Here is a 26513-nt window from a genome sequence, read left to right on the forward strand (position 1 = left end):
GAATCACCCAGCAAATGGAAAATAAAATATTTCAAAATTGGGTCTCTTTTCTTACCACATAGGCCAGAGTGAAACGTAATGATTTTTTTCATAGTATGGTTTAAGTTATGGGAAATAAAAATTTTCCACAGGCTCTGCTAAATTTTTTAAGAGCAAGTATTTCTGTAAGACTGAGATACCTAAAGATTGTTGGTATAAAATCAAAGCTCTTCACCATTTATCAAATAAATTAATTTATGAAAATTCTCCAGTATTAAAATACCAAATGGATGAAGACATTCAATAGTACTTAAAGTTGTGGAAATAATAATAAATTCACAGCCTACAAAGCATAAATCTGAGTAATAAACCACAACAAATTCAATTAACTTAATGAAGACATGAATATAAATGGTATAAATGTATGAAACTTTTACAAAAAAGCTCTTTCTTCAACCCTTAAAAGAGCCCTCATCCAGAAAACAAAAGGCTAGTGAGTTACTGCTTCCTTAGAGCCCATCTACTCTTACCATCATAAGTGATTTTTTTTAAAAAGCTTAATTCTAGAATGTCCTATCTAGAACCAGAACAGCAGATATAAATCCATTTTCCATCTAGAGCCACAAAAGAGGACTTCTACCTACTTTTGCTTTATTTTTCATAAACATAATGATTTAGCTTTCCTCATTCTTCAGATTGTAAGAGACTAAATTGAAATCACTTCAAACTCTTGTACAAGATATAGAGATGCATGTTATGAGCTCCCTTTGCTCACTGCTGTACTCCAAGTTCCTAAAACAGGCCTAATAGATACCATGCATTTAAAAAAAAAAAAAAAAAAAAAAAAAAACCCTGGCTGAGGGGCAGAGTCTGGATCCGTGGTTAAGATGCAGATAGGAAGGCCTGCATCCCTTATTTGAGTGCCTGGGGGATTCAAATCCTGTTTCTGCTTCTGATTCAACTTTCTGATAATGCCTACCCTGGTGAGCAGCAGGTGATGGTTCAAATATTATGGGTCCCACATAGGAGAATCAGATGAAATTCCTTACTCCTGGCTTGGGCCTGACCCAGTCCCAGCTGCTGAACCAGTAGTTGGAAGATCCCAATAACTAGCTTTCTCTCTCTCTCTCTCTCTCTCTCTCTCTCTCTCTCTGTCTTCCTTCTCTCTGTTGCTTTGTCTTTCAAATAAAAGTGAGTAAAACTTTTTTTTAAAATACATGAAAATAGAAAACAGTGGTTGAACTGAATTCAAAACTACCAAAGATATATCTTAACATTATTTTACTTGTGAAAATGAAATCATTGATATCTCTGAAATAATGATAAGATCAAAAGCTGCATTATATCAAAGTCTTTATATTACATAGTTATGTGCTACAAAAGATTGAGGCTGGAGTACACGATTAAATCAACATGTTAAAAAAAAGCTCTGCTAATCATGAAATTTTACTTGCTTGTGCATTTATTAACTTACAGAGCAATTCAATTCAATTCAATTCAATTCAAATACACACATATGTAGATAAGCATATATGGCATAATTATACATACATTATATGTTTCTATCTTACATAGTTTACCTAGCACACGTATATATTATGTGTAGTAGGTATTACTATCCACGCTGATGATGAAACCAAAGTGCTAAGAACCTGAATATGATGCAGCTAACATGGAACAGGGTAAGAAAGTAAACTGAGGTGTCTAAACTCCAAGTTCAGGTAAACCTTCTACTTGCATTCAACCAGGTATTAAGAAAATGCCAGTTCTTTACTTGAAATAATGCCAGCTGCTTGGTATCCATCACTGTCTGTACAGCCTCTCTCCTGGAATAGGAACTCACAAGATACCTAGCTGTGTGCAAGCTGTGGAAAGACTTCTCTACCATCATTGGCTCCTTGACTTTATTATCTCTTTAAAATATTTGATCATTAAATAGCACAGAAATTGAGACTGATATCAAATTCCTTATAAAAGTCAAAATTATAATAATGCCCAACAAAGTATAATGCTCAATAAAGCAATGTTCTCACACAACATAATGGACGCCCAACATCCACATCAATGTAAAAGAAAGAAATGGAATCATGTATTCTCCTAGCCAACACTAAGCTCACCAACTGTTCAAAGTGCCAAGGCCAGCAGAGGCCCTCGCAGACTTAACTACCTGTCCTGCACTTGCTCCCTGGGTCAATACTGCTCACACCCAGCCACGCCTCACCTCGCTGTCTCCTTCCACTCCATCTCCTGCCCATCCACGGCCAGCAACTCGTCCAGTTCGGTGAAGAGCTGAGGGGGTGCTGGGCTGTCATCCTCCTCCCCCAAGATGAATCGGATGCGTTCTGCGGCAGGAGAGACTGCAGAAGTGAAAATACTGAGGTTAAACATTGGCTGGACAACCCTGAGGAAAGTGTAGCTCCGGGCTCTTCCTCTCTCCCCAAGGTTATTGGGCTTCCCCTCCACATTTTCAGTGGACATCTTTCTCGCTGAGCCTCTCTTATCCCTGATATAAAGGCAAAAAAAAAAAAAAAAAGCAACGCTTTCTCTGTTCCTTCGCTTCTGAAATGCGTCTTAGCTGTCCACCACGCTCCAGGACAGCACACCAGGTCTCTGTAGCGTGTGGAGAACCTTTAACCCTCAGATGAGCTGAGGTCCAACCTCACGACTTCCCTTCCCTGCCCACTTATGACCCATCCAAAATTATTACACAGAAATCTGCATGGGCCAATCACTTGTATATACAGCAGTGGGAGGTGCAACAGAGCACCCCAATCCTGAGTTGTCCCCGGGGCCCCGCCTCCCACCCAGCCCGACTCTGTCCAATGCCTCAAGCCCACGCCCTCACAGGCTCCTCATCGCCTGTAACTGGCTAACTGCAAAGCTGATGAAGGAATAGTTAACAAGATGGGGCCTCTTCTTTACATAATGGCAGGACCCAAAAAAGTTACACTTCAGTGCACTTGAAAAACAAGCCCAAGTAAAATATTGTACACCTGAAGGAAAAAACCACATTTTCCAACACTCTTAAGCACATAATTGAATGCCCTACTAGCTCCTTTTGACCCCATCTACTGAAAATCATGTAATGAAAATTTAACTAGAATTTCCTCCAGGTCGTCGGTTATTTTCCCTTTCTTAATGTGGAGAGACAGACAGACAGACAGAGAAGCATTTGGAAATGAATGATCATACTATAAAACTGAGGTTCATGGATATTTTATAATCTATAGTCCCTGAGTAACACTAAGAGCGGTACATATGTGTAAATGCCCTTAACAGAGACATGGGTATATTCTGGAAATACAAGGGCATTTCAAAAATTTCATGGAAAATGAAATTAAAAGATTATTTTGCCACAAAATCATTTCATAATTTCCATGAAATGTCTGAAGACTCCTCATATATATACACAAACAGTCTAATAAAGCAAGAAAGTCCTTAAGATCTAAAAACTACTATGGCATAGGACAGAATAGAATTTCATAAATCAGTTAATATCAGTTAACATGCCCATGACCTACACTGGAGTGATCTGAGTTCAATGTACAGCTCCAGCTCTTGTCTCCAGCTTCCTGCTGGAGGCAGCAGTGATGGCTCAAGTGCTTAGGTCCTGGCCACACAGGCGGGAGATCTGGATTGAGTTCTGGGCTCCTGGCTTCCACTCAGCCCAGTTCTTGCCATTGTGGATATTGGGGAATAAACCAGTAGATGGGAGTGGGTTCAATCTCTCCCTCCTTTCTCTCTCTCTCAATTAAAAAAAAAATCAAAACTATAAAAATAAAAGCATTTTCCATAAAAAATTTGCACAAAAATTTGTATTATGAAAGAACTGTGCATGACTTTCAAAAATTTTGTACCAAAAAATTTGTACCAAAAAATTTAAATTCCATTTTCTCCTCACATTTTAAAGTACTTCTGCATATCCATGCCTAAAATTAATTGATTCTTTTTGTATATGCTTGAAAATCTTCCAAAATAAAAAGGGAAAAATAAAAAAAAATAAAAGTATGTCCTATAAGACAGCAATTCTTCCACTTAAAAGTGCATTGTTTCTTTCCATACAAATATTAGTTATTTTGAAGATTTAGATACAGAGGTGACCACTGCAGCAGTTTTTATAATTGAGAAAAACAGAACAATTGTAGATGTCCATAAAGGAGGATTGGTTAAACAAAGTGTAGTAAAACTTTACAATAAAATATCATGCAGTCATAAAACATGAAGTCAAGATTGCTGTGGATTTTTTTACATGTATGCCATATAAAATTAAATGAATAATAAAAAAACTCAGGCAGAATGTGACCACACTTTAGTAAAAGAAAAATACATATGTATATCCATAAAATACATCTTGGCATTGAAACAGCCTTCACTGTGCTCAGTTCTAGTCTGCATGCATATCAGTTATTATAGTTTACTTAAATAACACTAGTCTCTCAACAACACAGTTAAAATTTCAATTGACATTGTGTTTTAATTGTAATTGCATGAAGTAGAAAGTTTGCTGCTAGCTCTTCAGTCCATTAATCCCTATAGAGCTAGCCAATCATGTGTATCGTGATCACTGACCAATCATGGCCCTTCAGACAGTCTCTCAGATAAGGGTCCCTGGAGGCTACTTAATTCACACACAGACAGCAACATGTGTAGTTGTGTTGCTTTCTGGTCTCCCAGTGATAAGCTCACATGACAAGGATCATCCAAAGAGGGAACTGGCCAACAGATATGAAAGTATAGCACAGAAACAAAAAAAAAATGGTGAAATTAAAAGTTAAATTTATACCAAATACCCATGGAGTTATGAAGATACTTTCAAAAGTCCATGGGAAATAAGAATAAAAGATAAGTTTATTTTGGTGCAAAAAAAAATTTAAGTACATGCACAGTTTTTTCATGATACACATTTTCCATGAACTTTTTAAAGACAATCTCATATGAAAGACACCACTGACCATCAAACATTCACAGGGCTACCAATCACCATCTGAGAGACTCTGGACATACAGAGGCAGGCTCATCGTCAAAAATAAGAAAAGTGGTAATGATGAAAAGGACGACAATGTCTTACAGGAAAGTGACACTGCCAAAAAAAACTTCCTGTTAAAAAACTCTACAAAGTATTTCTTGACATAGATAGCACAAAAGATAAAATGTTTGTGTTGATTCAAAATCAGAGAGCATGACAATTTGTCTAGACATGGAGAAAAACATGCTTTGGGACCAGTGTGGTGAGAAAGCAGGTTAAGCCTCCACCTGCAATGCTGGCATCCTATATGAGCACCAGTTCCAAGGTCAAGTCCCAAGGTGCTCTGCTTCTGATCCAGCTCCCTGTTAATGCACCTGGGAAGGCAGCAGAAGATGGCCCAAGTGCTTGGGTCTCTGCCACCCATGTGGGAGACCTGGATGGAGATTCAGACTCTTGACTATAGCTTCACCAAGCCTAATGCAATTATCTGTGAATTAGTAGATAGAAGATATATATCTCTCTCTCCTCCCTTTCTCTTCTTTTCCCCTTTCCTTCCTCCCTCTCTCTCCTGTAATTATCTTTCAAATAGATAAATAAATCTTTTAAAAGAAAAACCATGCCTGCTCTATCTCATAAGTTGTACAAATAAAGGCAAGCAGTATTCAAATTGATGATTTTACAAAAAAAAAAAAACACTTGAATCTCAATGTTTCTAATGTTTTAAATTACTGCATATTAAATAAATATTAGTTTTACTGTGGTTTTTCTCATTTTCCTATAGCCAAGAGCAAGAGAGATCTTACAGATATGAAAAATTTGAAGGTCAAGGAATAATAACAACTTTTGCCTTTGAGTGTCAGAATCACTTTACTTAATACCAGTTTTCATGATCAATTATTATGATCCTGCACCACTACACAAAGCAAGGACTAACTGTGTATACAAGAATAATATACAGATATAAGCTAGACAGGTATACCTTAAATGTTACAGAATTTACTTCTCTGATTTATTTTAATTTCTTCCACTCATTTTTCTATATAATTCATTCATGTATTCACTCAGCTAATGTTCATTGAGCACTTTCTGTGCCCTAAATAGGCTTTGTCTCAGGCTCTGAAGATAAAGCAAAGAACCCGACAGCAAGATCTCTGTCCCTACTGAGTTTATATATAAGTGGAAAAACCTACATCAACTAACTAATTAACTCATTTATTAAATGAATAAATTAGTACATAAACCAACACAGGAAAATACTGGCTAAATCTAACTGCTTACAGAACATTAAAATAAGGTAATTGAATAATTCTGATACAGTGTACAATAAATATGTTTTATTTCTATAATGAGGGGAAAATGACTTTTAAATTTCTTTTAAGTATTACTTAAAGCTTTTATTAGAAATATCAAACCTTCACAGAAGTAGAAAGTATAATGAAATCAAATGTATGTTTACAGAGCTTCAACATCATGAACTCAAAGCCAATCTTGTTACATCTATATCCCTCTACTTCCCTGCCTTCCAGATTGCTGCGAAGCACCTACTGGGCATCATAACATTTTGCACATCACCATTTCAATATATGTTTGTAAGAGATAAGGACTTCTTTTTAAAACCTACATTACCCTGGCACAATTAAAAACACCAAGTCCTTAATATAATCAAAGATCCAGTCAGCACTGAAATTACAAATAATATCCACTTTTAAATTTCTTACTACTATTTGGAGAAAAATTAAAAAACCAAAGTTTCAGGGCTTTTGCTTGAAAACACTGTCAATGTCTTCTCACTCAAGAAATGGAAAGGATAAATATTTTAAGGAATTAGGGAGGGCATGAAAATGAAAAAAAAATGACAAGCAAAATTTAGAATCTGGACACTATTTCTAAGGAGTATAGTATTCACACTACTAAAATTTATTCGTAGTGATTCTGAAACTGACAATCACAAATTTGATTGACTCTTCATCAGCATTCAACATCCAAGATCCCCATGGTAGAACCAGCCTGTAGGAGGGAGAAGTCTAGGGTTAGACAATCAAGTCCTTGTATGTTCCTAAAGATGCAATGTAGGTTTGCCCCATCTCTACTAGAGAAGAATAAATGTTTCTCCAGCTCACATAACAGAATTTCCTACTGCATATGTCCCCGTTCAGCAATAAGCCACAGAGCATTACCCTGTGGTCTGGCATTCCCAACTTAGGCAAACATGAGTCATGATTTATTAGACAGCAACTCAACAGTGGCTTCTGCAAAATGGAATGGAAGAAGTCTGTGTCATTAACTCCAGGTCTTACTTTCTAGGTACCATGCCTAACACCTTGCATGGGGGTCTTATTTATTAAATATGGGTCCCTAAGCAAAAAGTGTCACCATGCCTTGGTGATTAAAATTCTAAAATTGCATATCACAAACTACTCTGCTACTCTAATGAGTTTCTTCCCCCCTTGCTCTCCTAAGGTTTCCCAGGAATTAGAAGTATAGACCACAGCAATCTGCATAGTAAACAATGACCTGTGGGAGGAGCATCCTCCATGTCCAGCAAATACCCTTCCTCACTGTTAATGTCACTCTTAACACAAAGATACCAAGGATGGGAGTCCCACAGTAAACTGTCAAGAATCCATTGCTTCCCCTAACCTTTGATCATATAGGGAAATGAATTAAACATAAGAGACAATATTGCAGACTTCATCCTAGGATGAAGTACATCAATCCTAACCGTTCTCAAAAGCAAGGCTCTCTGCCTTAGTCAAACCAACAGTAACACATTTTATCTAAATTACTTGTTTGGACACAAACCAACCTTTATTATGTAACTTTTGTGGATGAGCCTTCTCTCCCCAAGGAGACCACCAAACTCCCAAAGCAAGGTCTGTGTTTCCGTGTGCTCCTCAAGGGCCTACATAGAAATATGCATCTAACAGCTACTTTGATGTTGAATTAGTAAGTTAGATGGGGCTGAAAAAGCTTGGATGTTGTTCAAGTACATACAAACAACCACTTGTGAAAGGAAGCTTCCCTGAAACAGGCGGCCAGCATTGTGGCTCAAAGGTTTAACCCACCACGTGCAGGGCTGGCATCCCATATCTGAGCAGTGGTTTGAGTCCCTGCTCCTTTGCATCCTATCCAACTCCTTACTAATGCTCCTGGGAAGACAAGGACTGGAGTCCATGCCACCCACGTGGGAGACCAGGATGGAGTTCCAGGCTCCAGGCTTCAGCCTGGCCCAGACCTGGCTGTTGGGGCCATTTGGGAGTAATCCAGCAGATAGATTCATTCATTCATTCTCATTCTCATTCTCTCTCTCTCTCTCTCTCTCTCTCTCTCTCTCTTTCTCTTTCTCTTTCTCTCCCTCCCTCCTTCTCTATCACCCTGCCTTTTGAGTAAGTAAATCTTAAAAAAAAGACACCTGAAACAGAAACAGAAAATGTTTTGAAAACTGTCCTCATTCTTTCCCCCTTAATCCACCTAGTATTAGCCACATATGTCTAAACTATAGGAGTCATTCGAGGTTGAATAAGCTTCAGATAAAAGAATAAGCACCTTGGGCAAGTCGTTTTCCTCTGCTAGAGGAAATCCTCCTGTCCCACACCACACCTAATCTGCACTTCTGGGACATTTAATACCCACCTGCTTCGTGTTCCATTCACTGTGGCACTTTGTCTCTGTACCTGTCATCACTGAATCACCTGGGTCAACTCAGCTAAACTCCTCTTGCAGCCTACTTCAGACACAGTAAAATAGCACAGAAAAGGAGAGATGGAGGGAAAAAATCCTTGTTCATGCAACGTGGAAAATGGCCTGGCAAAACAAAATGGAAACCCTGAGGTCTGGCAACAGCAACTTCCAATTGGTAACTTAATTAATGAATAGTTTTGAATGTAGGTGATAAAATAGTTTTTAATGTAGGTGATACACTATTTGTTGAAAAGTAACAAAATATGTTTAAGATGAAGTTCCTGTCCTTAGAAACTTATGGGTGTAAAAATTTTTTAAAAAATAGGAACTATACAACAGTAAAAATGTAACTTGCAAAAAAGATCATTTTTGAATGGTTATATAGTACCTGCATTGCATTAAATGCCTTCCATTTTTTATATCATTTATTGTACACAAGGCAATGAAGACAGTTTGTTATTATTCTCTTATTTTACTCTTCTATTACAGATAAGGAAACTGAATGTTAAGAGGTAAGGGACTTGGGGCCAGCGCCGTTGCTCATTTGATTAATCCTCTGCCTGCGGCACCAGCATCCCATATGGGTGCCGAGTTCTGTCCCAGTTGCTCCTCTTCCAGTCCAGCTCTCTGCTGTGACCCAGAAGGTAGTAGAGGATGGCCCAAGTGCTTGGGCCCTGCACCCGTGTGGGAGACCAGGAGGAAGCACCTGGCTCCGGGCTTCGAATCAGCATAGCTCCAGCTGTGGTGGCCATTCTGGGGGTGAACCAATGAAAAGAAGATCTTTCTCTCTGTCTCTCTCTCTGTCAAATAAATTTAAAAAAGAGAGAGAGAAACTCAAAAGAGGTAAGGGACTTTCTCAAGATTAACAACTAGTAAGAGACAAGACCTCAAATCCGGGGTCACTGTCAAGCCTGTTTCTTAGCCGCTCCACTCCAAGTTGTAAGAAATTACCTTAATTAAAACACAAACATAGGAGCCTGTGCTGTGGCATAGTGGGTAAAGCCACCTCCTGCAGTGCTGGCATCCCATATGGGCACCGGTTTGAGTCCTTGCTGCTCCACTTCTAATCCAGCTCTCTGGTATGGCCTGGGAAAGCAGAAGATGGCCCAAGTGCTTGGACCCCTGCACCCACACGTGAGAGCCAAAAGAAGCTCCTGGCTCCAGCCTTCGGATCAGCACAGCTCTGGCCGTTATGGCCATTTGGGGAGTAATCCAGTGAATGAAAGAACTCTCTCTCTTTCTCTCTCCCTCTGCCTCTCTATAATTCTGCCTTCCAAATAAATAAATAAATCTTAAAAAAAAGACAAAATGGTCAGATTGCCATATGAGCACAGTCAGTAATGTGTTGGATTTCAGAGGCAGAAATCACGCTGGCATATAAAACATCCTAAAGTAAATTAATTGAACACTGGGGTCATTATCCACCAAAAGGCAATTTGTGAATGTGCCCTTTATTTTCAGTCTGGGAAGCATCCCACTGTGGCTACCCTGCAGGCTACCAAAAAACATAATTTTTTATTAGAAATAATAGTCATAATGAACAATTCATATTGAGCATGACAAGTCTACATATAAATTCCCTTCAGTGGGCTAATTGAAGACTTCTAGATTTTGCATCTCCTTAGCAAACTCCACAATCTCTCAAACCAAAGTGTAAGAAGAAATAACTATTTCTGTAAATTACTAATGTGCTACTATCAACTGATTTGCATGACCATCCTTTCAAATATTCATTTCTGTCCTGCGTTATGAGACAGAAGCTTGCAGGTAGATACTGTGGTGAATAAAACTATCATAATTTATCTAATTAGAGACTACTATAGTACTCTAAGGGTACAATTAAATGGATTAGGGTACTTCCAAAAGTTCACAGAATATGGAATGGAGAGATAAATTTATGCATAGTTTTTTCATAACACATATTCTATGAACTTTTGAAGCTCCCCTCATATACATGAAATCCTCAACTCCAATGGAGTATAAGAAATGACAAATAGGTACAGGCATTTAGAGTAGCCCTTAAGATGCCACTTGGAACTCCTGTATTCCATACTCAAGTCCAGGCTCCACTTCCAAATCCAGCTTCCTGCTAGTGTACACAATTGAGGCAGCAGGTAATGGTACTGGTGCTGAGGTCCTTGCCACCCATATGGAAGACCCAGATGGAGTTCCTGGCTCCCACTTTGGCTTGGCCCAGCCCTGGTTGTTACAAACATTTAAACAATGAGCCAGTAAATGAATGAAAATCAATCTCTCTCTCTCTCTCCCCCTCTCTCTTTCTCTTCTACCCCACCCTCCTCCCCTCCCTCCATTTCTCTGCCTTCCAAGTAAATTAAATAAATAAATTTTTAGGGGTGAACAGTGTTAAGCCACCACTTGGGATGCTCACATGCCATATTAGAGTGCCTATTTCCAACACAGCTCCTCGACTTCCAATTCAGCTTCTTGCTAATGCACCCTGGAAGGCAACAGATGATCCTCAAATACTTGGGTCCCTGTCATTCCTGTGAGAGAGACCCAAATGGAACTCAGCCTGACCCAGCCCCATCTGGCATTTGGAGAATAAGGAGGCAGACAGAAGATTCATATTCTCTCAATCTCTCTCTCTCTCTCTCTCTCTCTCTCTCTCTCCCCTCACTCCCTCCCTCTCTCTATCTCTGCCTTTCAATAAACAAAACTTAAAAATAATTCCCAAGATATGAGAAATAATTGAATGAATAAAGTTTTATAAACATACATATGTTTAAGAACACACACACACACACATTGTGCAGGCTCTTAGTCTCTTAGTCTCACCCACTCAGTATCCCTAAACTCTTTTTCAGAAAATAGCATCCTACCTTTCTTTGGAGAACCATCTTTATATGGTACTTAAAATTCTACTGGGCTAAGCCCACCTCCTGAGACTCAGGTCTGGACAATAAGGTCATAGCTCCTTGCCACTGCAATTCATTTTTGAGAGGACATCTTACCCCATCCAAGTCAATCAGAATAAGTAAGTGTCAGCCTTTTGCTGGAGCTACTAGAAAATAAATCTTCACTTTCTGCTGACAGGCTAAGATGGGAATAAAAGCTGTGAAGTACAGATGGCCTTGTCCCAACCCTAAGGGAAGAGGCTGCCCGAGAATAAACATGGAAGAACTCTAGCCAAGCCAGAGACAGCAAGGACCCAGCCATGCTTGAAGGCAGTTACTCTTCAATCATTTGTGACAATTCGCTTTTAGCTTAAGGAAATCCAAGTTAAATTTTAGGTCAGTTAGAACCAAAAGTGTGCTAATGTACACCTCTATGATTCTACCTTAACAGGTTGAGAAGAGAGCCCATTTTCATGTATCAGATACATCATCAAATTAATGGAAGAATCTCTCCCCTCCTTTTTTAAAGAATCCAAGTTTTACAGTAATCCATACAAATCATCTAGATTTTTTTCTACCCCTTAACCTATCTTTACCTCAACCAATCCAGAAAATTATTATTAATTTACATGCTAGCAAGCTCTAGACAGGTAAATTAGATGGTTACCTTTTCTGTTTCAAACTACCTAAGAAAATGAAACAGTCAAATAGCATTCATTAAAATGGATAATTTTAAACATTCTTAGGTATCCATGTATTAATAAGCTCCCACTCAAGAAAAGCTGTCAATTATCACAATTATCCTTAATATTCCACGACATTACCATTCAGCTGCACAGAGTCAACAGCACGCAGAGTCTGGGGTTCAGAAAAGTACCAACGATCCCAGGCAGGAGCACAGTTAAGTTCAATTTCAGCTAGCAATAGGTAATAAAAACCAGAAATATTCAGATTTGGGGGAAATATTTATAGTTCAGGCTTTCATATTCAAGAATAGAAAAATTAACTTATCTAGAGTTCATCTTACAAAACATTATCAGGGGCCGGCGCCATGGCTTAACAGGCTAATCCTCCGCCTTGCGGCGCCGGCACACCAGGTTCTAGTCCCAGTTGGGGCGCCGGATTCTGTCCCGGTTGCCCCTCTTCCAGGCCAGCTCTCTGCTATGGCCCGGGAGTGCAGTGGAGGATGGCCCAAGTGCTTGGGCCCTGCACCCGCATGGGAGACCAGGAGAAGCACCTGGCTCCTGGCTTCAGATCAGCGAGATCCGCTGGCCGCGGTGGCCATTGGAGGGTGAACCAACAGCAAAAGGGAAGACCTTTCTCTCTGTCTCTCTCTCTGTCCACTCTGCCTGTCAAAAAAAAAAAAAAATTATCAGGACTCAAGTCATACCTGTAAGAAACACAGAATTCTTTTTTTTTTTTAAATTAATTTATTTGGAAGTCAGGGTTACAGTGACAGGGTGAGACAGAGAGAAAGAGAGGTCTCCCATCACCCCCACCCCTCAGGATGGCCACAATGGCCAGGGCTGGGCCAGGCCAAAGCCAGGAGCCAAGAGCTTCTTCCAGGTCTCCCATGTGGGTGGGTGCAGGGGCCCAGGCACTTGTGCCATCTTCCACTGTCTTTCCCAGGCCAGTAGCAGAGAGCTGGATTAGAAGTGAAGCAGCCAGGATGTGAACTGGCACCCATATGGGATGCCAGTATCCCAGGTCGCAGCTTTACCTGCTACGCCTTAATGCCAGCCCCTTAGAATTCTTTAGAACAAAAGGGTGATAACCTTTGTATCACCTAACTTACTCTGCTTCCTCCTTCATCATTTCTGCCAGCATAATGGGTTGAAAATACTAAATATAGGACATCCACAGTGGTGTTAACACAGGCTTTTTTGTTGTTGTTGTTGCTAATCCATTCACAGAGAGGTGGTGCCAGGGACGATGCTGCTGTCAAATAAAGGTCTATGAAATTCTGGGACATGCCACATTATAAAATCATTGGTTTGGGGCCAGCAGTGTGGCACAGCAGTTTAAGCCACCAGCTGGACACTGGCATCGCATATAGGCACCATTTCAAGTCACGAATGTTCCACTTCCGATCCAGCTCCCTGTTAATGTGCCTGGGAAAGCAGCAAAAGATGATCCAAGTGCTTCAGTCCCTGTACCCAAATAGGAGACCCAGATGAAGCTACTGACTCATGGCTTCAACCTGACCCAGCTCTAGCCTTTTGTGGCCATTTGGAAAATGAACCAGCAGATAGAAAAGCACTCTCTCTGTTTCTCTCTCTCTCTCTCTCTCTCTCTCTCTCTCTCTAACTCTTTCAAATAACTGAATAAATCTTTTTAAAAAATCATTGGCAGCCGGCGCCGTGGCTCAATAGGCTAATCCTCTGCTTGCAGCGCCAGCACACCGGGTTCTAGTCCCGTTCGGGGCACCGGATTCTGTCCCGGTTGCTCTTCTTCCAGTCCAGCTCTCTGCTGTGGCCTAGGAAGGCAGTGGAGGATGGCCCAAGTCCTTGGGCCCTGCACCCGCATGGGAGACCAGGATAAGCACCTGGCTCCTGGCTTCAGATCAGCGCGGTGCGCCGGCCGCAGCGCGCCGGCTGCAGCAGACATTGGAGGGTGAACCAACGGAAAAGGAAGACCTTTCTCTCTCTGTCTCTCTCTCTGTCCACTCTGCCTGTCAAAAATAAATAAATAAATAAATAAATAATAATAAAAAAATCATTGGCTCACAGTCTTTTTGTATGCTCATTCTTTTATTAATTACAAACTAAATATAATTGTCTTAGCTATAAATATTATTTCAATATTTCAAACATTTCTATAAAAAAGAAGTAAAATTTAAATTAATTGTTTTTTTAAAAATATGTATTTATTTATTTTATTTGAAAAACAGAGAGACAGAGACAGATCTTCCCATCAGCCGGTTCATTCCTCAAATGCCCACAACAGCAATAGCTGGGATAGGCTGGAGCCAGGAGCCTAGAACTCAATCCAGGTCTTCCACATGGGTGGAACCTGAGCACATCACCTGCTGCCCCCAGGGTGTGCACTGGAAGGAAGTCAGATCAGAAGCAGAGGAGCCAAGGCTTGAATTCCAGCACTGTGATAGGGGATAAGGATGTCCCAAGTGGCATCTTAACCACTATTCCAGACGTGTGTCCCCTTGTTTGGTTGCTGGCAGCCTGAATGGTGATCCAAACTAAGTAACTAAACTGATAATAAACCTAAATTTGGGCGGTGGGGCTAGAGACCTCAATTCTATGGACGTCAGCTCCCAAAGTCCACAGGGACGCACCACTCAAGGTGCCAAAGCAGCACCGGAGTGAGAACAGAACAGTCTGGATAGGGACAACAGATAATAGGGATTAATTAGTCAGTACAGAGGCCAAAGTGCCGCCTGCGCCTGAACTGTGTCTCCTGACACCTACCACATGCCAAGAAATTTCCTAAAGAAAAGTAACGGCTCAAGAAAGAATTCCTACAACCAAATCCACTCACTCACATTTAACCATCAGGGAGTACTGGCCTTATTAAACTTACAGGGTACCCAGCGCTTTCAGCGTCTGGACAATCATTACCTCTGATGGTTGTTCTTAAGTTCCTCCAGTCTTTCGTTCAGACCAAATCATTTTCCCCAAGACTTAGATGCACCCCAACCCTTTCTTTAGTGAATCAATAAATTCTTTTTGTTGTGTTTTTATTCCACTTATAATTGTTACCTGTCCTTGCAATCAAAGGTTTATTGATTTATACAGTAGGTGTAGAAAAAGCTCCAGACGGAGAGAGTTTAATGTTAATTAATATCCCTAAATGGTGGAATTATTGATTATTCTTATTTTCCTGATTTTGCTTATGTACAAGTTCTAAACTTTCTAAAATTAACATTAATGTCATGTTAGCAAGGAAAACAAACCAATGGAGGGCTTTTAGTTGCTAAATTGAGAACAGTCATGTCAAGTTAGTGCCCAGACACTGCCCTAAAGTATTTGAATCTGCAACATCTCAGTTATCTTTTTCAACGTATGTCCAACACAAGTGTAACCGAACAGCCCTTGGCTCAACTGCTGTTTATGCACTGCAATACTCAGTTCTGAACCATGGAACAGGACCAGCCACCATCCTGAAAGCTAGTATTAAGCAGACACAAAAGCCTAGGCACAATACAATAGGCACAAAACCATGGGTATGGGGCAGGGAACATTGTATAAGTGGCAAGGAAAGATAAGATGCTTTTGGTAAACAGATGAGGGACTGGCTCATTAATTTAAATGGTAAAGGATATGACCATGCAGAAACTTTTTTCCTATAAGACCTAAAGCTCCATGTGCACATCTTAGCCACCACTCCCACTGTCTTTTCATGTCTCCCGCACTACTTCATGCCTCTGTGCTCTGCCAGAGCTGTTCATGGTGAGGTTTAGATGATGAATCACTCTGCTGCACAGTGAACACATCAGCATCTTCTCCAGGTTCCACTCAGACCAATTATCAGCACAATTTATACCCTGAGGTTTCTAAAGTCAGACTGGATTCTCATCAACATTAGGAAATATTCAAGATTCCCAAAATAAATTCTACTGATGCGCTCAAGTGCAACCATTTTCTATACAAAGCAGCTAAATTTATAGCTCCAATATTAGTGTCACAACCACCACACTAATGCTCTTATTAGATGTCTTTTTGGATGCGCACACAAAAGATGACATTCTCCCCTTCCTGTAGATTTTCTTGCAAAATGCATACAAATATGAAAGCACTTCAAAAGGTTCATGGAAAATGGAATTAAAAGATAAGTTTATTTTGGTGCAAATCATTTTTGAAATCTATGCATAGTTTTTTTCATAATATACATTTTCCATGAATTTTTTGAAGAGCTTTTGTATGCATGGATTTCAAAATGTTTTGCACCAAAATAAATTTATCTTTTAATACTATTTTGCAACAAACCTTCCAAGGTGACTTTGTATAAAATCATTTATATAAGAAGAATCTATTGAATACACACATGTCTTACAGAATCTTTAGGAGTTCTAATTACATGCCCACATGGCCAAAAACATTCTACCCATCTTTCCTGGATAGTAATATTGAGAAATGTGTTTCCAAATATAATCTCTTCTAAAAGGGGGAGTCGACAACCAAGGCCTCAAGGAAACACTGAGGTGCTCACCCTTTCTAAAAGAAAGAAAAGATGGCATTCCTCACAGATTTTGATAGAACTCTACATGCAATACAGAAATGTCAACAAGATTCCACAGTATTCATAAGCTTTTCTTCTTTTCTGCCTAATACTTATTTTCTAACTTGAGGGTCCAAAATTAGTGGCAGTGATCCTTATCTTCTGTGAAGTTTAATTATATACTCAGCAAGAAAAAAGAGAAATAATAGGTCCTACAGCATCTCATACTTGACATCTAGAGTTACACCGTCCTCCAACAGCATAATGTTTCATTTGATTTGTGCTATGGTTTGAATGTTGGACCCTTTCAAAACTCCTGGAGAAATGTAATTTCCACTGTGACGGTACTGGGAGGTGGAACGTTTAATATGAGTTTAAGTCGTAAGAGCTCTGCCCTCAAGAATGGACTAAGGCAGGTACCAGGAGAGTGGGCTCACCCCCCTGCTCTCTTTGGCTCTCTTTGCCTTTCCACTGTGTGATTCCTTCCGAAGCTATAACACATCAAGAAGGCCCTCAACAGACGTTGACATTGGTCTTCCCAACCCTAAGAATAATGAGCCAAAAAATTCTGTTCATTATAAATGACCTAGAGTGTGGCATTGCTACAGCAGCATAAAACAGACTAAGGCACCTTGTTTTATCCAGCCTAGACACCACACTTTGGGATGCCAAGAAATGGCAAATGAATGATAAGAATCTAATTAATAGGAACAAGTAAATTTGATGACACTTCATTTATATCTTCCCAAATTATTAATAGAGATTTCTTAAATTCACATTCGGTAAACAATAAAAGGATCAGCTAAATTTTTAGAATCATCTTTTAGGGTAGAGGGGCCTAATTTGTATATAAATAAACTTCCTTCTAAATCATGTATATCACTAAACTACACAAAGCAAACTGAAAACACAGCACATGGGCTGGCAAGGGATTTTAATATCCTATTAAAATACACCACAAACAATGTGGGTACTCCACAGGGTAACGTCAACAAAAGTCAAGCATTCACCTCCTTGAAACAATGTGTTTTCACTACAGTCGCCCTATCCATACCTCTTAATCCCTTATAATAAAAGCCCATATATAACACTCCAAGTCATCTGGAGATATTCTTGGTGCATCGGGGTGAGGTAAATAAGGGCCACTTCAAAAGAGATTGATTATTAACAGCTTCCTGTTCAGAAAGAACTGGCAGAGAAAGTATTTAGTCACTTCTAAGGCTTGTGGGAGTGCTTAAGGCATGCATGGCTATTCCTTAATTGGGTGCAGAATTTCCAATTAATTAAATGTCAATCATAAAACTTGAAGTTCCTTTACCCCCTCAGACAACCTCTTCTTTAGATCCAGCAAGTATCAGTTTAAGCTAGTTTACAAATACATTTGTCAAGGTAGGCATTTAGTGGGCTAGCAGCTAAGCTGCCCCTTAGGATACCTGCATCCTACACTGGAGTGCCTGGGTTTCAGGTCGTCTCTAACTCCTGACTTCAGCTGCCTGCCAATGGACACGGTGGGAGGCAGCAGTAACACCCATGTAATTGAGTTCATGCCACTCACATGGGAGACCTGGATTGAGTTTCTGGCTCCCAGCTTCAGTCCTCTAGCTATTGTGGGCATTTGGAGAGTGAACCAGTAGATAGGAGCACTCTCTCTCTCTCTCTCTCTCGCTCTCGCTCTCGCTCTCTCTTGATCTCCCCCTTTCTCTGCCCTTTCAAGTAAATAAATATTTTCAAAAGAAACACATGTGTCTATCTGTGATACATTTTAAGAAGTGCAGGCCAGCGCCACAGCTCACTAGGCTAATCCTCCGCCTAGGGCGCTGGCACCCCAGGTTCTAGCCCCAGTTGGGGAGCCGGATTCTGTCCTGGTTGCTCCTCTTCCAGTCCAGCTCTCTGCTGTGGCCCGGGAAGGCAGTGGAGGATGGCCCAAGGGCTTGGGCCCTGCGCCCACATGGGAGACCAGGAGGAACCACCTGGCTCCTGGCTTTGGATCAGCACAGCAAGCCGGCCATGGCAGACATTTGGGGGGTGAACCAATGGAAGGAAACCTTTCTCTCTGTCCCTCTCTCTCACTATCTAACTCTGCCTTTCCAAAAAAAAAAAAAAAAAAAGAAGTGCAAAAGCTCAAAACGGTCTTTCTGAGAATTGCATTATAAAGTGCCTTAGCATCCTTATAGAGCAGAGAATAGGCATTCACCTAAAAATTACCCAAAATTCTGCCTTTGTGGGAGGGACAGAAAAAAGCTACCAGCAAAGTGGGGTTCTAGGAATAGAATTATAAAGAGATAGAACATTATAAAGAGGGATTTAGGAACTCGCACTGAGGAAATGGAAGGTACTCTAGGCCTGATGGATGAAATAAGCCAAAATTCATAAAAGGAATCCAAGATACCAAAGCTAAACTCAGCAAATACAAACAGCAAGTCAGAAGGGACCTGAAGGAAAAAGTCAAAAGTGAAAGGCTAGAGTAACCTGAGAGATGAGACATATTAGAAACTAAAAGTCAAGACAAACACTAATATAAATATTGGATTGTTTAGTCATATGAACTTAAGAGGCCCTGTTGCATAACGGTGACCACAAGGGAAAGTTTTTCTCAGTAAGTTTCAGAGAGGAGTCATCTAAGATACTGAAGACCCTCCAAAACCTGCTGATCAGTTGGCAGAGCTCCTCCCCGGGGTGGTGACGCATTTTCAACTGCTGCTTCTCATGTCCTCTGGGAACGGGATCCTTGTCACCCAGGGAGCATTCACACCTGCCTATGGGCTTCTGCAACCCTCCTGCCTCTAGAGATCACACAAGACATTGATTTTACAGGAAACAGGACCCTGAGGTGACAACAGCCACAGGAGGAGAAAAGGCATCAGAATTGTAAGACCTGGATCTGGTGCTCAGCTCCACCTCTGACTGAGCAAACCCCCTCTCCTCTGTACCACGTGGGAGACCCAGAGGAAGCTCCAGGCTCCTGGCTTCAGATCGGCGCAGCTCCAGCTGTTGAGTTCAATTGGGGAGCGACCCAGCGGATGGAAGACCTCTCTCTCTCTGCCTCTCCTTCTCCTTCTGTGTAACTCTGACTTTCAAATAAATAAATAAATCTTTAAAAAAAAAAAAAGAGTTACATTTGGGCTGAGCATGTGACCTCTGGTTTAGATAAGCCAGTCCCACATCGGAGCGCCTAGGTTCCATACCTGCCCTGACTACAAACATCCTGCTAGTGCAGGCCCTGGAAGGCAGTGGTTACGGCTCAAGTAACTGATATCTGCCACCCAAGTGGGAGACCTGGGTTGAGTTCCTAGCTCCCAGCTTCTGCTCTGATTGAACCCCAGCCACTGCGGACATCTTAGGAATAAACTAACATATGAGAGCAGGGTCTCTCTTTCTCTCTCTCATTCACTCTTTTCTTTAGGTCTCTCAAACAAACCTTTTCTAAATAGTGACTTGTGATCTCAGCTCAATGAATTCCCTAAAAAGAATTTTGAAATTCCTAGGGCCAGTGTTTTGATGCAATGGGTTAAGCTGCTGCCAGCAATGCCTACATCTCACATGAGTGCTTGTTGGAGTCCCTGTTGCCCCACTTCTAACCCAGTTCCCTGTTAATTCTCCTGGAAAAGCAGCAGAAAAAGGCCCAAATACTTGGGCCCTTACCACCCACATGGGATACCCTGATGGAGTTCCAGGCTTTGACCTGGCCCAGTCTGGGCCATTGCAACCACTTGGGAAGTGAACCAGCGGATAGAAGATCTCTCTGTCTCTCTCTCTCCCTCTCCTTCTCTGTAACTTTGACTTTAAAATAAATAAATAAATCTTTAAGAAAAAAAAGTAAATTTCTAAATATTCTATTTGGTCACTAATGTAAAATATGCCTAAATGTTAAAATACATTGGACATTAAATCAGTTGACACTAAATTTCTCCTGCTTGATTCATCCAAGTTCATATAGATGGTTATGTCCAAAAATCTACTTCAGAAACATCAAGTACAATTAAAATGATGCTGAGATGTCTCTATGGTATGTTCTGCCATGAATAACAATTGGTTAATTTGCCTATGAAGCTAATATATTCTGAACTGAGTCAAAAAGAAATCTATCCTTTCAAATACTGGAACCAAGTTCACTTCAGAAGAAGTAAGTTTCTCTTCTATCTTGACTTTATTACTATTTAAAATGATCAAAGATTCGGGGAACAATAACTTGGCTTACAATTTCATCTGGGCTGTGTACAAACTGAACTACCCAAATACTGCAGGCTTTTCTTCCAAAATTTATAGTTCTCTTTTCCACTATCACAAGTTTTATTCTTCTTGCAAACCTCTAAGAAACAGTGACTGGGGCCAGTGGTGTCCCACAACAAGTAAAGCCACCACCTGCAATGCCAGCATCTCATGTGGGTACCGGTTCAAGTACTGGCTTCTCCACTTCTGATCAAGCTCCCTGCTAATGGCCTGGGAAAACAACAGAATACGGCCCAAGTATTTGAGCGCCTACACCCATGTGGGAGACCCAGATGTAGCTTCAGGCTCCTGGGTTCAGCATGGCCCAGCCCTGACTTTTTTCAGCCATTTGGAGAGAGAACCAGCGGACAGAAGAGCTTTTTCTCTGTAACTCTGACTTTCAAATAAACAAACAAATTTTTTTTAAAAAAGACAGTTATTAACATATCTTATTGAAGAGAATCTTAATTTTTCTTTATACTTTTTTCTGGGCAAGCAATTTAAACAGTAATATTTGCTTTGGTTAGGGCACTTGATTAGAAATACTGCTTAATACAAATATCTACTTGTAAAAAAACACTCATTATTAGCACATATTATCTTTGTCAATCTACAGAACACTCCCATAAACAAAGCATTATATCTACATTTAATATAAAGCATGTTCAAGGGGGTTATACACATTCTCCTAATCAAATCTCTAGTAATGGAGCACCTCCCCTTTCATTCTTATTTCTATTGTGTTTGTAAACATAGGGTACTTTTCAAAAGCCCACATTCCATATCTCAAAAACATATGTGGCCACTGGCTTGGACTCTAAAAGTAAGGCATGTTGAAAATCTGAATAAATAATACCCAGGCTTAATTTTCTCTGTAAAATATATAAGGGGTGCTCTCATTTGCCCATTTAGCAAATGCTTCCCAATGAGTACTAAATGTCGTACACAAAACTTGGTATGGAATAATTATAATTATTCCTCTGCTTTTCAACAATCTATCCATTCTCTTCCTTTTAATACACTTTCCTCTGATTTTAAATGGCTTAAAGAACCATCTAAATTCTTTGCAGAGCTCAAATAACTTACCCTATAAACTTGTCAGTTTTCACTTTGGGGTATTCAGCTCTGTAAAACAGTCTGATGAGGGGCTGACACTGTGGTGCATTGAGTTAAACCCCCAGACTGCAGTGCTGGCATCCCATATGGGTACCAGTTTGAGTCCTGGCTGCTCTACTTCCAATCCAGCTCTCTGCTAATGCACTTGGGAAAGCAAAAAAGGATGATCCAAGTACTTGAGCCCCTGCACCCAAGTGGGAGACTTGGAAGAAACTCCTGGCTCCTGGCTTCGGATCGGCTCAAGTCCAGCCATTGCAGCCATTTAGGGAGTGAACCAGTGGATGGAAGACATCTCTCCCCTCCCCTCCCCTCCCCTCCCCTCCCATCCCCTCTCGTCCCCTCTCCTCTCCTTCCCTCTCCTCTCCCCTCCTCTCCATGACTCTCTCTAACTCTGTCTTTCAAATAAATAAAATAAATCTTTAAAAAAAAGAGTCAGATAAAATACATATAAATAAATACAAGCAGAGTTTTGTAGAAACTGAATGTCACTGATTTGGAAAATGAGTTTTTCACACTTGTCACAAACAACTTTCAAAAAAATACAAAAAAGACCTTCATCTCAAAGAATAAACTAACCTCCAAAATTGCATATACCTACGTACATTTTAGAGATGAGTATACAAAAGAAAAATAAGAATAAAATCAACTAAAAGCAGAGGCATACATGCACACCCATAACATTTTAGAAGTTATATTTTTTTAAAAAAATATTCCATGACAATTAGCCAAGGAGCACCACAAACTTTACAGCTATCTGTCAAGGGCCAACGAATGCTTCAGGGCGTTAGCTGTAGAAGTACTCTTCTGTTCTACAGCCCTGTCTGGAGGACTTGGAAAACACATGGGACCTGTGTCTTCTTAATGGTCTATACCACCATGGGGACCGGCTGACCACTCTGCTTTGTAACTCATTTCCCTAATCTCCACCACGGAGAAATATGTCAAACAGATGTTTAGAGGAACATCTCTTAGCAACATATTCCATTCCTATTGAAAACATCTGCAGATCTAAATTACAAATGCTTGCAAAGACGGTGATTTCCTAGACCAGAATGTTCAGAGGGAGGATTTTCTTCGACTTCAAGTGAGCAACTCTGTTCAAAAGCAAGGCTGCTGCCGAATAAATTGAAGCCCAGAGGATGACATTCGGTCAAAACAATCTGCAAACATTTATTTTGCTGCCACAGTTCAGTTGAAACCAGTTCCTACTGAGATACTGACACTGCTATAATGTTGATTCATGCTTTTGTGGCTTCAGAAATTAATAACCGTAACTTTTGTTTTTTAAACGGTTTGGAATTGCCAGCAGTATGCTACCTCCAACTGGCTCTAAATAAAGCAGTTCATGATTTAACTTGTTCTCAAAGGCAGGAAGGCATCTCTCTCTCTACAGCTTTGGTTCTCAACTGCTTTCTCATGCAACAAAATGAAGCTAAAGATTGTACCACCACCCTGTACGCTCAGGAAGGAGTATAAAAAAAAAAAAAAAAAAAAAAAAAAAAAAAAACCATCACAGTCTTGTTCAGTGAAGTAAGAAAAAAAATCAGAATTTAGAGGGCTAGGTCATCAACGTGTACTTTAAACTGGAAGCATCTATGCCAGGGTCATTAACTCTCCCATGCTGACAATCAATCCTTTAGGATATTGTACATGTTCTTCAAAAGTTTAATCAGAATAACTAAGGCCTTCACCCAGCATCAAAAATCTATGTGTTTTGTCTTCAGACTTTAAAGTCTTTAAAAACCCTTGTGCATTTTGTACGAAAATGATAGCTCTCTATATATTTTATTGGAAAATTATTTCTCCCCAAATACGCAAATGACAGGACCGCTTCAAGCAAACATGCCCCGTGCTCAACCTCAGGGGCACGGAGAGCCCAGTATGAGAAGGCAGCCTCCTCAGCCCTCACTGAGAAGGTCGAAGGTCAGCACCACGAAAGAAGACCCACTGTCTACACCCTGGTTTTCTCAATGGCTTTCCCTGTATCCAGGTGTGCATGACTTATGCCCTCTTTTCAACTACTTGTCATAAGTGAGCTATCATAAAGCAATGTAATACAATCCAATATCTCTTATCTATTTTTCATTTTCCTAGGTCACTCAATTCAAGTCGTAGTCCTTGCACATTTCGAAACACTTCACTGCCTTCTCAACCTAAGTGAGCTGGGAACTTCTGGGGCAATAATTTTGGGCAGGTCAGTTCTACCTAAATTTCTGGTGTTCCTTGAGTCTTAGGTTTGATACTAATGGGCACAGAATAAAGGGAAAAACAAAGAATTCTGTGGGAAAGGGAGGAACCTAGAAAAGTCAGCCAAATTTCCAGTCTCTCAAGATTCAGATAGTCATTGTTTGGCTTGATAATTTTATAAATTCCAAGAAAATCAAATGTACTGTATTTAATGTTTGGTTTACCCAATCTCCTCTCACTATCAAGCAAAAATAAGTGTTAACTATGAAATATTCATTGTAGTCCATTATCCTATCAGGTTATTGATTCATTTACGAATTCTTAATCTGTTATGTACCAAATGCTATACACAAACTACAGTCTCAGGTGTACTTATTTCCCCAAAAAATGGAAAAACCCACATGGAAAAAGATAATTGCACTAATTGTGCTTTTATTTATTCTTTCATCCAATAAAAACTCATTAAACACCTATTGAGTGTGTGTGTGTGTGTGTGTGTGTCTTCAGCCCCTATTAGGCACTAGGGAAGGGCTGTAATAGAATAATGTTGGTTTTTTGTGCTCAAAAAATTTTGGAAACCTCATGGGTAGGCCTCAGTGTGGCTGGAGCGCAGAGCATGAAAATACAGGAGGGAAAAAAAAAAAGACTATAAAAAGTAGAAACGTGATCCATCATGAATGGCCTTATGTACTTTGATAAGGCATTTACAGTTTACCCTCAAGCTCCAAGAGGGAAGTACTTAGAGCCCCAAGCAGGGAGTGGCAAAATCCAACATGTGTCTGAGAAAGCTTTCTAGGGCAGTGCCACAGCTGTCGGCGTGGAGGAGGGAGGGAGCTCAGCAGTCCCTTCCACAATGAAGACATCTCTAAAGGTCATTAGTAGCTACAACATCTAACAAAGTCAATGTGCTGTTTGCGGTTCATCACCTCTGTTTCCTTGGCTGCACACACTTTGAGAATGCTGCTTCTGGTTTCCAACAATCTATGGTAGACTACCTTGCTTCGAAAGCATACTCGGCATTTCTTCCACAACTCTTCATTTATCACACGACATCTGAAATGACCTCCTTGATGTCACCCATACTTTTCACCTACCTAAGAAAATTTAGCTAACTTGTGGCAAATCTAGGTATAGCCTTTCCTGAAACAGCCCACCACAAGGTGCCGCTGCTATAGATGTCCACTTTCTCAGCTATCTCATCTACCATTATTGAACCCTTGGTCATCAGCTGTACTCAAATATCTTAAAGGGCTTTGTCCTATGGTGGAAAACAAAATCTAAAGCAAGTTTTTAGAACCCTTAGCAGGGTTTTCCAGACAGTCCTGATCATCAGAGTCACCTGAGGAAATTATAAACACAGATCCTCAGGTTCCTGCATCTCAGTGGGAGAGGGCGGGAGGAGTCAGCAATCTATTTTTACACAGATGACCCAGGTGAGGTTGTGAATTAGGCTAGTGTGGTAAACCCTGGATTGAAGCTACTCTAATGAGCTCCTTACAATTAAGGCAGTATTAAGCATATATTTTTCTCTTAAATGCTTTAATGAAACTCAGGCAATCACTTTAAGTAATTGCCACCCATTTAATGTTTGCTGGAACAGTTTACAACTAATTCACATGCCATTTTCTAAACGCTTCAGGCTTACTTAGCTTTCCTGCTACGCATTAAACAGTTTGTTAACTATTAATAAAGAGTGGTGGAAAACCAGAATCTGGAGGTCATTTTCACAGGTAAAGGGGCCGCCAGGAAGCCACGACCTGTAATTATCAAGCTACATGTGAGTTCTTTGTGCCATTAACTAGGACCTCAGGATCCGAGCTCTAGAAGCAGAGCAAGCCCTGAATAAGCAACTCTACCTAAAAGAAGTCACCTTCTCATTTGGCCCATTGCCAATCAGAAGAATACACAGGAAAATGCGGCTTCTGCAGGTTACAATGAGCATTTGTGTGGCGGCATTATTAATAAATGAATTAAGAGCAAAATCTAAATGGAAAATACAAGTACTAATATCTATGAAGTGATTATGAGTCTTAGTACTTGGTCCCCATTCTGAGTTCTTTGTACTTTTTCCACTTAAAGCACCAGCACCATCATTATCCCCCATTGTATAGGTAAGGCAATGGAGGCATAGAGAAGCTATTTAACTTTTCCAAAGTCAAACAGCCAAAAAGTGGCAGAGACAGGAACTGAAACTAGGAAGTCTGACTTAGAGCCCCTGCTCTTAGCCACCCTGGTGCTCTGACACCAAGAGAACTGGAAGCTTGAAATGTGTTTGCAAAGGGTCAACATGCTATGAAGAAATGCTGGAAGAAATTGACTTTCAAAAGAAGTCAGGTTTGCAAGTC

At 40.3% G+C, this 26513-nt stretch overlaps 1 protein-coding gene across 2 annotated transcripts in view; it reads right to left on the reverse strand.

Annotated features, from left to right (window-relative positions):
- The window catches only part of SLC4A4 (solute carrier family 4 member 4), a 380068-nt gene that overhangs the window by 228670 nt on the left and 124885 nt on the right, over nucleotides 1–26513 (reverse strand). For both annotated transcript variants that reach the window (XM_062198724.1, XM_062198725.1), the window contains one exon: nucleotides 2201–2336. In XM_062198724.1, coding sequence (XP_062054708.1) covers nucleotides 2201–2336 — 136 coding nt within the window. The remainder of the gene's footprint in view (nucleotides 1–2200; nucleotides 2337–26513) is intronic.

Source organism: Lepus europaeus, chromosome 8 (assembly GCF_033115175.1).
Source record: "Lepus europaeus isolate LE1 chromosome 8, mLepTim1.pri, whole genome shotgun sequence".
In the NCBI taxonomy this organism is placed as follows: Eukaryota; Metazoa; Chordata; class Mammalia; order Lagomorpha; family Leporidae; genus Lepus; species Lepus europaeus.